Source organism: Sceloporus occidentalis, unplaced genomic scaffold (genome assembly GCF_023333645.1).
Source record: "Sceloporus occidentalis isolate IW3139 unplaced genomic scaffold, rSceOcc1.0.p SCAF_6, whole genome shotgun sequence".
Classification (NCBI taxonomy): domain Eukaryota; kingdom Metazoa; phylum Chordata; class Lepidosauria; order Squamata; family Phrynosomatidae; genus Sceloporus; species Sceloporus occidentalis.
The window spans coordinates 104,391,774-104,408,179 of NW_028316986.1; the positions used below are offsets into that span (position 1 = coordinate 104,391,774).

The 16,406-nt window shown below is 39.0% G+C and overlaps 1 protein-coding gene across 2 annotated transcripts in view; it reads left to right on the forward strand.

Annotated features, from left to right (window-relative positions):
- TRAF3IP2 (TRAF3 interacting protein 2) overlaps window positions 1-16,406 on the forward strand; it is a 37,019-nt gene that overhangs the window by 12,280 nt on the left and 8,333 nt on the right. For both annotated transcript variants that reach the window (XM_089530555.1, XM_089530557.1), the window contains exons 2-7: window positions 272-329; window positions 760-1,512; window positions 8,010-8,187; window positions 10,821-11,017; window positions 12,605-12,693; window positions 14,108-14,176. In XM_089530555.1, the coding sequence (XP_089386681.1) occupies window positions 314-329; window positions 760-1,512; window positions 8,010-8,187; window positions 10,821-11,017; window positions 12,605-12,693; window positions 14,108-14,176 (1,302 nt within the window). In that variant the 5' untranslated portion in view covers window positions 272-313. The remainder of the gene's footprint in view (window positions 1-271; window positions 330-759; window positions 1,513-8,009; window positions 8,188-10,820; window positions 11,018-12,604; window positions 12,694-14,107; window positions 14,177-16,406) is intronic.

Genomic DNA, 16,406 nt, shown 5'->3' on the forward strand with positions numbered 1-16,406 from the left:
AGATGTTGATCACAGAGTTGCACTGGAGGACCTATAGATTCCTAGAGAGGTGTTCTCTCAGGTATAAACAGTGTTTTTGTTATTTGTAGTTTTTCCACATTCACGGGGCTCCTTTGCCCCTGAGCTTAGCAAATGTGGAGGGACAAGTGTAGTTACTTTCTTATACAGTCTTCCTTTGAGACTGTATAATAGAAGGTTATTTATTATTAAAGTTGTGAAAGTAACATTTGTGATCCCTAGTGGTCATCCTTTTGTCTTCTTCCCTCCTCAGCTGCTATTTCCATTTGGTATATATTTTCTTTGGAATATCGAAATGACCTTCTTCACAGGTGAGTGGATTTGTACTGCTGTTAGGCAAAAGTATTCATTCTATGAGGGCTGTTAAAATATTGCTGCTAAAATGCATCATGAGTGAGATAATCAAATGGGACCAAATCCTCAAAAGACATTTTTTTTAGAGTTCAAAGTGCCCAGTTCACTCCACCACCTGCTAAAACACCCCTTTCCTGCAAGTTAAATATGACTTGTCAGAGGCCAGTTGTAAAGATTTGGCTGGCAAACAAATAGAATTGGGTTGGGAAGGTTCCTCATAGTGGGAAACCAGTGCATGCCGAAAGAAGACCTGATTAGTCTCCAAGGAAAGATCAGTCAGGCTTCCAAGGGATGAATGTTCCATAACCACGATGCCACTGCAGAGACATTGTTGTGTTATATAAATGACAAATGATCTTTCATACCATATTTCCACCACATTTTTAGGTTCTGTAAAGGGTCGAAGTATACCAGTTGAAGTTGATGAAACTGGAGATTGGTCCTCATTTCCAGAACATTCTGCAGAGGAGAGTTTGGATCCTTCTGATGAAAATATAGAGAACTTGGTGCCCGTGGGATCTTACTCATCTTCTCATGGATTGGCTGGGCAGTCAGGTTTTTACAAGCATCATAGTGATTCAGATAATAATAATACTGTATTGGAGGCACATGACCAAAATTTCCAGCAAAAATTTCAGGATTCTAGAAGGGAGCTATTTACTGGTCCATCCTGTGAGTCAACAGCCTCATCAAGACTTAATCTTTTATCTGCAAACACAACAAACCAACTGCTGAGGTCTCAACCTTCAACTGTTAGTCCTGATACTGGACAAAATTCTGATAGCATGCACAGAAGTTCATCTAATCTCTCCCAGAGTTCACTTGGAGAAAGTCATGATAGTGTGGAATCAAGCCAGGTTCAGAGTAACAGAACATCACTGGACCTACAAACAGAAGATGCTGGATATGATTCCCAACCTCTGGATGTTATGGGCATTCGACAACTAGAACCTCCATTGCCACTTACATCTCTCTTTAACCTGCAGGATCTCCCCAGGCCTCTGATGTCCAGAGAGTTTCCACGGGTGGACCCCAGACCATACCCTGTGCTCCCACAAATACCCCGACCTCCAATTTCCCCACAAGCTCAGTGGCATCCTAGATACTACATCCCTGATGATGTATACTGCCAGAATCCATGTAAGTTAGTCATTGAGGGTATAAGTTCTCCCTTCTTAACTAAAATGATACTCCTGCTCTATTTTGCTATTTAGGGGGAAGGAATCTTGCTGATTTCCAAAATCCATTACCAAGCCTTTTATGTTTGCAGTGCTTAGCTATATCAGTGAGCTTATATAGGCTGGATACCCGAATCAGGGTCCGAACACACAGGCCAAAATAAAGCTGATTCAGGTCACTTTGGAGGTATGCTGTTTAAATGACACACGGATCTTAAGAGGCCGGAAGCTGCGCCAACAGTGTGCTCCAGTCCTTAGGATTGGAGCGTGACTTTGGTGCTGCTTCCATCCTCTTAGGATGCATGCCTTATTTTAATAGCATACCTCCAAAGTGACCTGAAGCAAATTTATTTTGGCCTGTCTGTTCGGGCCCATAGTTTATTATTGGCAGGAGCCAAATGTTCCATTTCTGTACAATAAACTCTGCTACTCTAATTCTCACATTTACTACTCTGAAAGTTGCCTTCCTCTGCAAGAATCTCATGTTCTTGTTATTTGACTTCTACTTTCTTTATTCATTTGTCGCTAGGATAGGTTTTTCTTCTTTCTGCCAAAATATGGGGAACCAGTATTTGTTGCTGTCATATTAATCTGCTGTTCCTGTTCTTGTTATTACTTCATCTAACACTGTACTGTGTACTCCTGTGCAAAGTTTTACCAAGTCAGTTATCATAATTTGGTTTTTCTTCATGTGGACAAATAGGGCCTTTTGGTCACGGGTATAACCATTTTCATTAAAATAGCTATTTGTGACAGAAAACCGTCTTTGCTTAAAAGCATAATGATAAAGTGGCTTTCCCATCAACTCAGATGGCCCTTTTCACACTAGTTGGAAAAGAATTTTATTTTGTTCTTATGTATTCTTCAGTGGTTATAGACTTAATTACTTCCGTAGGGACAGTAGGAACTCTTTCTGTCCCATTGTGACCTGTACCTCCAAAAAAAAAAGAAAAAAAAACCAGCATAGAGAGGAACCAGACCCTTATAATCTTTGGCCAGCTCATAGCATGGAGTGGGCAAAGTGAAGACCAGACCCTCATGATCCAGAAATATTTGTTTCATAATTGAATATGATGACCATGGAATTTTCTTTTTCTTTTTTTTTAAAAAAGGAAGTGACTCTTTGGTTATCTTGTGATATTAAAAAATGCCTCTCTTCAGCCAAAACAGCCCAGAGGAATAAAAGCATGGTGTAAATGGCTCCATACCTCCTAGAGCAGGGGTGGGCAAAGTGCAGTCCTCAGGCCCAATGCAACCCACCAGACCCAAAAATCTAGCCCCCAACATGTCTGGAAAAAATTGCTACTTGAAAGAGCCAGAATTGCTCGCTGAGCCTTGGAATAAACAATCCACAACAACCAAGATGCCACACACTTTCTGTCCTCCTATTTCCACCCCACTTGCTGTTGTTTCTGTTTAATGTCCTCAGTGCCCACCCTCTCTCAGTTCCTGGGGGTCCCTCCAAACACTGCCACCCTTCCTTCCATCCCCTCTTACATGAATCCCTTCTTTAAATCCTCTTTGCTAAAACCCCTTGAACAGAAATCTTGTCAGTCCCTCCTTCCTGAAAAGATAATGCAGTAGTCAGATTTTATTTTTTTTAGAAAAGTATGACACCCCCCACCCTGTAGTCCAACATGTCTGAATGCTGTCCCTAATCCTACCACAGTTGCCCACTCCTATCCTAGAGAGTATTCAGGTGCACTGGGGGACAAAAATATTTTTGTTTTTGTTTTTTAGAGAAGGTGAAGCAAGGAGATCTGGTCTTTCAAGGTCTCCTTGAGGGCCAGTGCATCCTACTAACCACCAGCAGTTTCCCCATTTTCCACCCCCCTGTTGTCCTCTGTGCCTCACTTTGCCTGGAGCTCTCATTATATTTGCAACTGTTTGGGGTTAGAGGCTTTCACGCTGCTACTGTGCAACAAATTGTGTGGGGGGAGTCATTTATTTATTTACCTACTGAAACACTTATATATTGCTGCTTAGCCATCATAAGAGCAGCCAAGTATCTCATGACGATAAAATCATACTCCTGAAACAACAAAGTTGAAAATGGTGAAATAAATGAACCTGTTCAAAGCCTAAGAATTTACTAACAAATTAAATTGACTGTCAGCCTAAAATCCACCAAGGAGCCAGTCTCACCACAGCTGGGATGGTGCCACTCAAAATGCCCTGTCTCATCTTACTGCTCATTGTGTCTCTCTTGGCATTGGATTATATAAGAGGGTAACCAATAATGACTGTAACTGAAGCACAGCTTCATGTAGGAAGAGGCAGGCCTTCAGGTATCCTGGTCCAATTCCAGTTAGCAGTTTTAGGTAATATTCAGCACCTTGAATTGGATTTGGCAAAAGAGTTGGAAGCCGGTGCAGGTGGAACAGGATCAGGGTAATATGATCTAAAACATTGCACCAATCAAGGTTTCTAAACTCTCTCCAAGGGAGGTCACATCCTTGCTGCTTCCTTTGTCCCCTCCCCTCCGCTTTCTCACTTCCTACTGCCTTTGGGTTCCTGAAGCATGTTGCTTCTGGTTAGAAACACTCCCAATCATGTATTTTTCATAGATGACATGCCTATTGCACAAAGCTAGAGATATGCTAAATGAAGTTTTTTGAGCTCTATGGTGGAATATCAGAACATGGAGAAATTCCTTTTTGGACTTTGTTGTTGTTGTGTGCCTTCAAGTTGTTTCTGACTTACGGTAACTCTAAGGACCTATCACAGGGTTTTCCAGGGCTGAGAGTGTGTGACGGTCACCCAGTGGGTTTTCCATGGCCAAGCAGGCAATCGAACCCTGGTCTCCAGAGTCATAGTCTAGTGCTCAAATCACTACATAAAGCTGACTCTACAACTTCAACCCCCCCCCCCCCCCCAGTCAAGATTGCCATGAGTCTAAACTCTGGAAAGCTAGTGGAAAACATTTGTTTGTTTGTTTGTTTATGATGCCGCCTTTCTCCTAAATTGGACCCAAGGTGGCTCACAAAAGATACTTTAAAAACAATTTTAAAAACATCACATTAATATAGCAAGTTAAAAAAATACACAGTAATTAAAAACATGCTGAGTTAAAAATCTAAAACCATTAACAGCAAACATCCAGTAAAAAGCCTTCCTGGCTGCAATTACATGTTGGATTTGATATAATTATAATGGGAAAATTATACATTCAGTTCACAAATGTATGAAAAAAAGATACTGCCTGTACCTAAAAAGGATAATGGAAACTACACCATTTCTATGAATTCCTAGGCCTGGGATGATCTAGTCCAGGATGTGTGGACAGAGTGCTTTTCTCTGGGACTGCTGGATGTGTGAGCCAATATCCCTCCAGACTTAAATCCTCCCCACACTCATTTTTTAGTTTTATCTAGGAAAATTGAAAATGTGAAAAAACAAAAACAAAAGCTACTTGTTACATTAGACCTAAATTCAAGACCCCCAGTCCCTTGCTGATTTTCACTTCCTAATACATATTGGTTTAAAAGTACCCCTCTAACAGAGATTTCTTTAAAGCATGAACCGTTATGTAATTTGAAAAATATTTCAAAAGGCTTCCTCCCCCTTCTTCTGAAAATACCCAAACTAGTTGACTGTTCAGACCTGGAGGTAGTATTTTGCTTGCTAACTTCCCACTTTTTACAAGGCATACAATTGAATCCTGACAGCTTTTCACATTTCCCATGATTACTGGGCAATTTTTCCTCACAATAGAGTTTTACACTTAAGTGTGTTCTAATGTATACCTTCTAGACAGAAACAATCTAGTGTGCTCCCAGGCAGCCACTTAGCAATGGGCACCTGCTCCTGGATATTTATAGCATGCTAGGTATTGCATTTCAGAGACATTATCTAAATAGTCCTTTAGAATGCTGAAAGTTGGCTTCCTGTTAGCAAAAACACAAATAAGGGAGGAGAAAACATAAATTACATCTTCTAAAAGTAAAGACTAGAAGTAGCACCATTTCAGGATCTTGCTTTTCTCCCAAAAAGAATCTTACAATAATTTTAGGATATAAGTGAGCCCGGGTTGGGTGTGTCAAGACTCATTTGACATGAATTAACACATCTTTTAAGGCAAGAGTACAGATTGTGTGGCATTCCAGATTTGGTTGGACTGCAGCTCCCAGCAGCCTCAGTCAGCATAGTTAATGGAGAAAAATCCTGAGCGTTGCAGCTGAAAACATCTGGAGGACCCTAGAATTCCCACCCCTGCTTTAAGGCTGCCGTCTTGTACTTGCTTATTTGAAAGTAAACCTAATTTAAATTCTATAATTTATACCCAGCTTTCTAAAGCCATAGTAATCATAGGATACAACAGTTAATCAAAGTAAGCAAACATTTCCCTCCAAATAAACATGCATAGTATGCACACTGCAGTCCCTCTATCCCATTAAATTAATTTTGCTGAAAAGCTCTTAGTTTAATTGGTGTACAGTATTTGTAAAATCTGAAACTATAGAAACAGTAGAACACAATCTAGGTGATAATCATGTGGCCATCCAGATGTTGCTAAACTACAACTCCCACCATCCATTACCATTGACTGTGCTGTCTAGAGGTGCTGAAACTTGCAGACCAACAATATCTGGAAGGCTGCAGGATTCCCAACCTTGACCTCAAATCAAACATTTTGAAAAGTATATTGATTTCTATGGAGTCTTTACGTGTACTTAAACCTCTACAATTTAAATTGATTGAATTTGCCTGGATTGTGCCCATGGTTTCCATCTATAAAAATAGATTACTATAGAGAAAATCCTGAGCATTGTGTGCATTTTAAAATCTGTAACGTTCTTAGTCATTATTTTACATGTTTTTGCTCTGCACTTTGGAGCTTGTCTCAGTTTTCTTAATTTCCATGATTCTCTTAATTCCAAGATCACTATATTCTCTAGTCTAGAGTGAAATGATGTACACTGACACTTTGGGGGCTTAAAATAATTGTTTCCCTCTTTAATATACTGTGAACCAATTTCCATCACTTAAACAGTGAAGGTGATAATAAAGCTCCTGTTACCCATCACCTGAAGGATAGCATAAAAGGGTGGAAAGGGAGGATTTAGCTTTATTTCAGTCAGTAGGTGCCTCTAGACTCTCCTTTTCCACATTCTTTCACTTCTTTTTATAACACAAAAGGCTAGTACAGCTACTGTTTTGACTTCTGTAGGATAGCAGGATTTTTATTTCAGATTGCCAGGGCTGGCCCTACTGTTAGGCAAAATGAGGTAGCCACCTCATTTGATGGAAGATGCTGGGGAATACAGTTGGTCCTCCTTATCCACGTTTTTTTAATCCATGGATTCAAGCATACATGGCTTGAAAATATTTTAAAAAAATATAAACTCCAATAAGCAAACCTTGATTTTGCCATTTTCTATAAGGGACACCATTTTACTATGCCTTTGTATTTAATAGGACTTGAGCAACCACAGATTTTTGTATCCACAGGGGATCCTGGAATCAAACCCCAGTGAATACCAAGGGCCCACTGTATATTGGAGACTACCAACGTGTTCACAAACAGAGCTATGGCTCTTATCCATCCTCTCTCTTAGGATATCTGGCCATGCGATGAAATATGTTCCCCCCCTTTTTTATGTTGCTATAACATCTGACTGTCACCTTGGGCAACATTTGTATGTGAAATGGGGAAGGTGCCAACCAAAATGCCCAAAATACATGATACAAGCTTTGGAATCTCTACTGGCTTCCTGATCAGGCAGAGATGTTAAAAAATCATACAGGAGGAAAAAATATATAAAATGATGTTAGTCACAGGCTTGCATTTTCTCAAGGTGTTGCTGTTGTGTTGTTATGTGGAGGTACATCTATACAAGCAGGTCCCTCTTCCTTCTGGCCATGTGGCACTGGTAACAAAACATTCCAAAGTTTAGGAAATAAAATTTGAATTCCATTAGCAATATAAAAGGTACTTCTGAGATCTCAAATTTCTCCATCTTTTATCAGGTCACAGCCCCCTTTGTTAGGCAGAGAACATTAAATTTCTCAAGAGAAGCCTGCATGTTTTTGCATTAGGAAGGTTTTAGATGCGGTTTTGCTAAAACATGCCAAATGTAGTCCCAATTTTTTGAAAAAATCTTTTACCATTGTTGGAGGTAGAAGCATCAAATAGTAAAGTTCCAGTCCATTGGCTTCCTCTTTAGGATTTCTTGTAGCAGTAAAATGCAGTATCTTAATATCCAGGAAATGTATTCAGGGTAGGTTTGTTGGCCATATAGCATAGTACAATAACATCCAAAATATACAGTGATCCCTTTATGTGGCCAGCTAAAATGCACAAAAACACAATGCAAGACGTAGCTGTGGAAATGATGAGGGAAGAGGAGGCATTCTCCTACCCAAAGTTTCACTTGGCTTGATAATAGCCATTGCTTAGCCTATTGAAAAATATTGCAGATAGTATAACTTAACTTTTCATTTTCTTTTTATTCTTAGATGGGAAAACACCTCAACACCATTTTGCAAACCTACCTCAGCAACAACATCCTATGCCTGGCCCTTGTGTACCTGCTCGGCAAGTAATCCCAAATTACTCCAGTCCATATGTCCTCAAATGCAATGAAGAAAAACTCCCACAAAGACAAATCCCTTCTGCAGAACGTCTAAGATTCCAGTAAGTTTCTACTAACAAGATGCTTATTCCAGGTATTAGGAGCCAGGTGTGATGGTGAAAATAATCACTTTGTTGTATTAAAAGTGTCAAAATCCTGCCATGAATTTTTACCTCCCCTACTTGTGAACTCCAGAATAGCATGGAATACTTACCCTCCAACATTTTACAAATGTATCTGGGGATGTGTGGTCAAGCAACACCAGAGTATGTTCAAGATGGTAAACATTAGTAATGAAGAGGAACATACAGGATAGGACAAGATGCAATAGTTTGCTTTTGCCTGAGCCTATTGGAAAAAACAAGATTCCACCTTCTCCTGAAGTGTCATCATGTAATTCACAGTCACTTTCTGGGGGTTGTTGTTGCTTTGGAGTGGAGGCACCCAAAATAGCATTACTTGGCCTAATTTCTATAACTCAAGTGGGGTTTGGGGGTGAAAATAGGGTGGTGCTGAATTTTTTAAACATCTTCTCCCACACACACACAATTGCTAGCCAGTGTGCCTCATTCATGATGATGATGATGATGATGATGATGATGATTAAATGTTTATTACTTTACAGACATCATCAAACAGCATATAACCTGCCAATGGCATACAATTTAAAAGTCATAAAATGTAAACTATACAACATTAAGCAAGTTATTCAGTTAAAGTACCAACTGTAAAAACAACTAATACATATAATCAAAAATAAAATTATAAAACAATATTAAAATACCATTACAAGAAAGTCTTTAATTTGGATTTAAAACTAGCAACAAAAGAGATAGTCCACAGATGTTCAGGGTGGCAATTCCAGGAGTTCAGTGCAGCAAGTGAAAAAGGACGAAGCCGAGCCAAGGAAGAATAGAAACCCTTGGCTGGGTAAGAAGCCCCAAGCTCCTGGACCACAAATCCCAAACAGGATGGTGAGATGAAATAAGGACTGACAGATAAGGGGGAAGCTAGCCAGTGTGCCTCATTCATGATGATGATGATGATGATGATGATGATGATGATGATTAAATGTTTATTACTTTACAGACATCATCAAACAGCATATAACCTGCCAATGGCATACAATTTAAAAGTCATAAAATGTAAACTATACAACATTAAGCAAGTTATTCAGTTAAAGTACCAACTGTAAAAACAACTAATACATATAATCAAAAATAAAATTATAAAACAATATTAAAATACCATTACAAGAAAGTCTTTAATTTGGATTTAAAACTAGCAACAAAAGAGATAGTCCACAGATGTTCAGGGTGGCAATTCCAGGAGTTCAGTGCAGCAAGTGAAAAAGGACGAAGCCGAGCCAAGGAAGAAGAGAAACCCTTGGCTGGGTAAGAAGCCCCAAGCTCCTGGACCACAAATCAAAAACAGGATGGTGAGATGAAATAAGGACTGACAGATAAGGGGGAAGCTAGGTTGTGTAAACTTTAAATGTTAAAAGAAGATGCTTGTACTGAATTCTAAAAAGAATGGGTAGCCAGTGAAGAGATGCCAGAAGTGGGGTGACATGATCAAAATGATGAACTAAAAAGATAATTTTAGCAGCAAAATGTTGAATGGAAATCAAGGACTAAGTTGGGACAATGGGAGCACCATCAAAAGAAGATTACAGGAATCAAGGCAGGAGATAATTAGGGCATGAACTAAGGTCTTAGCAGAAGAAGCTGATAGAAAAGGTCTAATTTTAGCAATATTATAAAGAAAAAATTGGCATGACCAGGCTACAGTTTGAATCTGAGGAGCAAAGGACAATGAAGAATAAAAAATAAAGCCAAGGCTATGTGCTTCCTTTACAGGGTGAAAGGGAACATTATTGACTGTGATAGAAAATGTATATTGTAAAGTAGGTTTTGTAAGAAAGATGAGTAGTTCTCTCTTAGCCATGTTAAGTTTTAGACGCCGATGAAGCATCCATGATGAGATAGCTGAGAGGCATGATATAACATGTTCAATATCTGAAGAAAGTTCTGGAGTAGAAAAATATAACTGGATATAATCAGCATAAAGATGATATTGAAAACCATATGAACTGATAAGATTACCAAGAGATAAGGTGTATAAAGCAAATAACAACAGGCCCAAAATGGAGCCCTGTGGGACCCCAACTGACAGAGGAAAAGGAGAATGTACCTGACCTCTAGCTACCACAGCAAATGACCGATTTGAAAGATATGACCTGAAATAGATGAGAGTCTAACTATTTTAGACCAAAAGGGGTGGGGATAAACTCAGAGTTTGCCTCTGTATACTTTCTCCTTCCAACAAGAGGGAAGGTGAAGCTCCCCTCATCTTTATGACCTTTTGCTTTAAAAATTAGATCCAGGCTTTATACATGGTTAGTTCAGGGCTGGGCTTTAAAAATGGGTGTACACATCTACATTTTTCCACTTCTATTTGCCACATTTTTCCACCTCTGGTGTCAAAACAACCTTCTGGTTTGTTCCCTATTCCCATTTTTCAAAACTTTCTGTCTCAATGTGAAAGGTTTTTTAAAAAAATAAAAAAGAAAGAAAGAAAAGAAAGACAAAAAGACAATTGTTAAAAATAACATAAACCCCAAAGACCTTGAGCGTTTATGACTTTGGAATCATCAGTTTTTAATATTATGGATGACTCCTCATTTCCTTCCTAGTGGCCAGTTTCAGAACCAGATAGTTGATGGAAGACTATCATTCAAGTCTTACGGTGCCCATGAGGATCTGTATAGGTGCCCTCCTGATTCTGTGGCTCAAGCCAACATCCCGCCATGTCCAGTTGCCATCCCAGGACCTCTAAGAAATTTTGAAGTGAGGGGGACACTGAAGACAAGTAATTTGCCAGAAGAGCTGCGTAAGTTTTTAACCAGTTTTTTGAAAACTCTGTTCCATGGAGCCAAAAACTAAGTAAATGTGACCTATATCGGCCTCCTGACAGGATTGCACATACATAGAATGTCATCTGCAGAGCTTGGAAGATTGTTTTAAAAAGTAATTGCTTGCATCAGTCATTACCAGATTGTCAGAAATGTCTCCTCCTTTGCAAATGGACCTGTGACCATCTAGATTCTATGTGGCAGTATAGCAAGTCTTGAAGATGTCCACATGAGTTGGGGCCTTCTTGGCTTCAGCACCAAAACTTGGCTTCAGCCTCCTAAGAGAAATGTGCTTGACTTTTGAATGTCTTTTATACAGAAAAGTGGGATATAAATGTAATAAACATAATAAAATTTGCAGTGCTAAAGACTGGGGAGTAAGTACCACTGAACATGAACTAAGAACAGCTGGTGAAGCAAGCTACCTCCCAGAAGAGCCTTAAGATTACAACTTTACATAATGACTTACGATCCAGTATGAAATATATTTTTGCTGTGCGCCTTCAAGTCATTTCCAACTTATGGTGACCCTAAGGCAAACCTATCATGGGGATTTTGGGGCAAGATTTATTCAGAGTGGGTTTGTTCTTGCTTTCCTCTGAGTCTGACAAAATTTTACTTGCCCAAGGCTTCCCAGTGAGCTTCCATGGTTTAGCAAGGATTCGAACCCTGTTCTCCAGAGTCCTTGTCCAACATTCAAACCACTACACTGTGCTGGCTCTCTATAGTATAAAATATACCTCTGCACTATATTCAGCACTATATGCTGAAGCTGTTGAGTAAGATTTCATTTGAGTCTGCTCAATGACAGCATACTATGTCACATGAATGTCAATGCAAGGGGTTTAAAGAATGCTTGAGGAATTTGGTTTTTTGCAAATTCTGAAATGAACTGGCTTGATTCTTACCTCCCAGACTAATATGCATGATGGAATGTGTTCATTCATCAGATTTTTCACTTTTCTAAATTTTGCAATCCTAAATGCAAAATGTAAAAATTGCACCAAAATGTGTATCTCAGAAAAGCATATTTTATTTTTTAAATGCATCTGAATGTAAAGTCATTTCCATGCTATTTTTACATAATAGATTAATGTGGAAATAAGGTAGACTAGACTTAGCAGTGAACATGTGAAATAGACACAAACCATAATTAACTATCTGTCCATCCTTAATTGGATGTTACATGTACATAAAATAACTTATCAATGGTTTATTCTTTCAGACCATAGTATTTTCCTTATAAACTGCCCCTCCCTCATGATAGCATTCAAGAGTCATTAAGTGATTAGAGAAGAATTGCCTTGTATTCTTATTACTTTTGTCTGCAGCACCGGGTATTAATCAAATTACAAATTATGTTTTAATCCAGTGATCTCTAGCAGAAGTTCTTTCATGATTCTGTAGCCACCAAACTGGTTCTGATTATTTATATAATGAAAGATAAAACATGATAGAACCTCTTGTCTGCTCTGTGTGAGTAAAGCTGGGGGGAATCCATAGCTGTTTGTATTTCTTACTCTGCCTGTTTTTGACTCCTCACATTCATCTGACATCTCTCCTAGGTAAAGTCTTTATAACCTATTCTGTGGATGCAGCTGTGGAAGTCATGAAATTTGTGAACTTTTTGTTTGTAAATGGATTTCAGACTGCTGTAAGTACTCCATTCTGAAAGAGTGAATGACAGCATAAGTGGGGATGTAGGATATTGGGCACCTATATACTCAAAGTTTTCTTCCTTCTGTTCAAACTTTCGCTCCCTTTGTTGAATATTCAGAGAATTCAGTGTTGTATATTAAGCCTTGACTATTGTATAAATGAGTAACAGAGCTGATTTAAGTGTATATCTGAGATCCATATGTCCATTTTAAGTAGATATGTTAGGTGGAAGGAAGATGTCCTGATAGTTCTTGGGAATACGAAATGATTACTGTAGCACTTAAAAACGGAAATCTATGTCTGCTCACTATTCAAGCTGCTGCCACACTGCAAAAATAAAGCCGTTTGAGATTACTTTAACTTCCATGACTGAATGCTATGGAATTCTAGGATTTGTAGTTTGGGCTGCATCTGCACTGCAGATATAATCAAGTATGACACCACTTTAACTGCCATGGCTCAATAAAATAGAATTCTGGGAATTGTAGTTTGTTGCAGCACCAGAACTCTGACAGAGGAGGCTAAATATCTCATAAAACTACAGTTCCCAGCATTCCATAGCATTGAGCCATGGCAGTTAAAGCAGTGTCAAACTGAATCATTGCAACTTTGGTAGGGCACCAGAGCTCTCTCACAGAGAAGGCCAAATATCTCATAAAATTACAAATCCCAAAATTCCATAGTGTTGCACAATGGAAGTCAAAATGGTGTCAAACTGCATTATTGGCAGTTTGGCAAAAGCCTTAATAGGGCTTGCTCCTAGGTAAGTGTGCCTAGGACTGCATTCGTAGTAGGCATTATGTTTTGCAGAATAACCGTTAGGAAATACAAAAAGTGAGTAAAAGGGAGTTCAAGGTCACCCAAAGAATAAATGTCTAAATAAGAATCTACATCACAAATTCCAAGATTGAGATGATACAAGATGGCAATCCAAAATACTAACCAATGTATTGCCATGCAGTGCAAGTGTCCCGTACATTTAAAACCAGCTTTTCTCTTTGTTGCATTTGCTATTGTTGTGTGTCAAACCCATGAGGTCTAGAATTGAGCCTTCATTTTGCTTATTCATTTGCAATAACCAGTTGGAAAGAACCTGCTCTCACCTGCTTCTATTATTCTAAGATAAAAAGAATGTTTACAGGAGACAGAGCAATTAGCTGAGGCCCCTGAAGGCCCCTTACTGGCCGATAGATATTTACCATGTTCTAGAAACTATCCTTGATCTTTGCTAATGGTAAACATTGTTAATGTATACTTATGCCTATCTGTATATGCACCAATACTTTTGAACTGAAAATATTTTTCAATTGTTGAACTGATGTGCATCAATTAAATATATAAATCATATTTGCCTACCAGCTTACAGTATTAACTGGAAAAATCATGTTCACATTTTCATTTTCTTACAGATTGATATTTTTGAGGACACAGTTCGAGGAATCGACATTATCAAGTGGATGGAACGCTACCTAAGTGATGTAAGTAAAAAATGTGAGTCTTGCATGAGCATTTTCTCACACAGGCAGCTCAAAGATGACTCTTCAGATTCTCTTGTAAGAAGCCATGAACTAAAATAGAAACATATCCCACCCATTCCCTTATGAGTTAATTATTCATGTTTTTCCTCCTTTGGCTTCCTTACTTTTGTCTAATTTAAAATGTAAGCCTTTTGAGGCAGGAAGGTTTTTGTACATCAGTAAAATATGTGTACTGACCACTTTTTAAAAAAGAAAATGAGCTTACATTTTTAAAAGATAAAAACAAAATAAATGAAGTACATTAACAAACTTTGTAATGAAACCCAGATCCTGAGGAACATATGTGCAATAAAGGACTGCACATACTGGCTGGCATCCTGTTAGTGGAATACACAGGTGTAAGTTACCCTTACATCTGCATATGTCTCTTTTTGGTTGATCTGGTAGTTGGTATCTCCTTCCTCCCTCCACACCAATATAGCTCCCCTCCAACTTCCTGTAGTTGTTACAGCCTCTTTTGGGATACCATGATTAGTGAGAGCAGAGGAAGAGATTGGAGAGTCATCTGGCTATGTTCCTTCAACCACATGTGAAATAATTACATCATCTGCTGAGACCTGTGGAGGAACTCAAAAGATGTAATCATCTCACATCTGGCTTTATATCCAGTGGTTGTATACAGAATTATTATGCTATGCTGAACCATGCAAGACTGAGGATATAGATTTTTTTGAAAGTAGTCGAGACTGTGTGCAGGGCTCTGATGACCCCAGTCACCTCTTGGGGAAGGAAAACCTCACCAAAACATTCAGATATCAGCAATATATGCTAGTCTAGGTAAATCGGTTCACTCTGTCAGCAGCTTTCCATCATTTTTAAAGTTAGAAGCAGCAGTCACCTGATAAGGGAGTTGGAAATCTTGCTTCACACAACCTATAGTTAAAAACTGTGGAATTTGCTATTCCACTAAAGAAGTAATGATATTTTTATTTTTAAAAAGTTTTTATTTACTTTTTTTTAGAATTCAACAGTAACAATCAAATCAGTTGTTTATTTGTTGGAATTAGGTGGTAGACATTAATTTGTTTCTTTGTCATGGGATGTAATGTTGGCCACCTACTTAGATGGCTTTAAAGGAGACCAATTACTAGAACATAAAGCTATGATTTCTTTCATCTCCAATGCTGAGGCTTTATATTCAAGCTATTGTTTGTCTAACCAATGCAACACTATCCACATGCCAGGGGGGAGATGCCAGCAAGTTGTGAGGGGAACCCAGAGTTTGCAAAAGTATTTTTAAAAATCTTTTGGGGAAACAATTAAGAATGTATGTGAAGGGACCCTCCCCCCAAGCAACCCAGTAAGGCTCAAGTATGCACTGTGGACACCAAAAGACAATTGGGATGGGATAGAGTGACTGGGGCCCTGGACAGCAGTGTTTCACACTACAAAATTTTATTGCATATCTCACTTGTCAATTTTTCTTAATTATGAGGATTATATTCCGCATCCAGAATCAGAGGTAGCATGTATCTCAGCAGTGGGTAACTAACAAAGGGGCAGGGGCATTTTCCCACTCTGTGTCCACATAGCAGTAATGCATTTCGACAGGCCCAAAGCAACACAACCTCACTTCTGGCTACCATTTTGGGGAGGTTTGGAGGGCTTTGAAAGGTCAAGGGAAGCAAATTTGGGGAGGTTTGGGCAAAACATCACCCCAACACCAGTCTAATAATAATAATTTTAAATTTAGGGCATTACTACACATGGCTTTTAAAAAGTGATTCTACCAGGAAAGAAGCATCTGTGGCCATACTCATCGCATGATGATGCCTCTGGCCCATAGTTGCTCTGTCCCCAACCTGTCCCTTTTCATTCATGGGGGAAACCTGTGAATGACCTGGCAATCACACAAGTTCCCAAATGCAAAATGTCACTCCTGGGGCAGTTGCACAGTTGCCAGTCATATAATGCCAGTGTGCCCTCCTCCCCCTTATCCACTCTCCCCTTTCTATTCCAAAGCACCCTGATTACCTTTCTTTATTTTTCCTATTTTCTTTCCTTTTTTTTTTTACTTTTAAAGACTTAAATCACAACAGTAGCCCACCAGAATTGCACAGAAAAAAGGGGGAGGGGCAAAAACAAAAAATCCCTTAAAGACATGATGGGTATGGGTTAAGGGAGATGTCAGGAAGAGAGCACAATGGGGTAACACCCCGCAGTGGTGCAA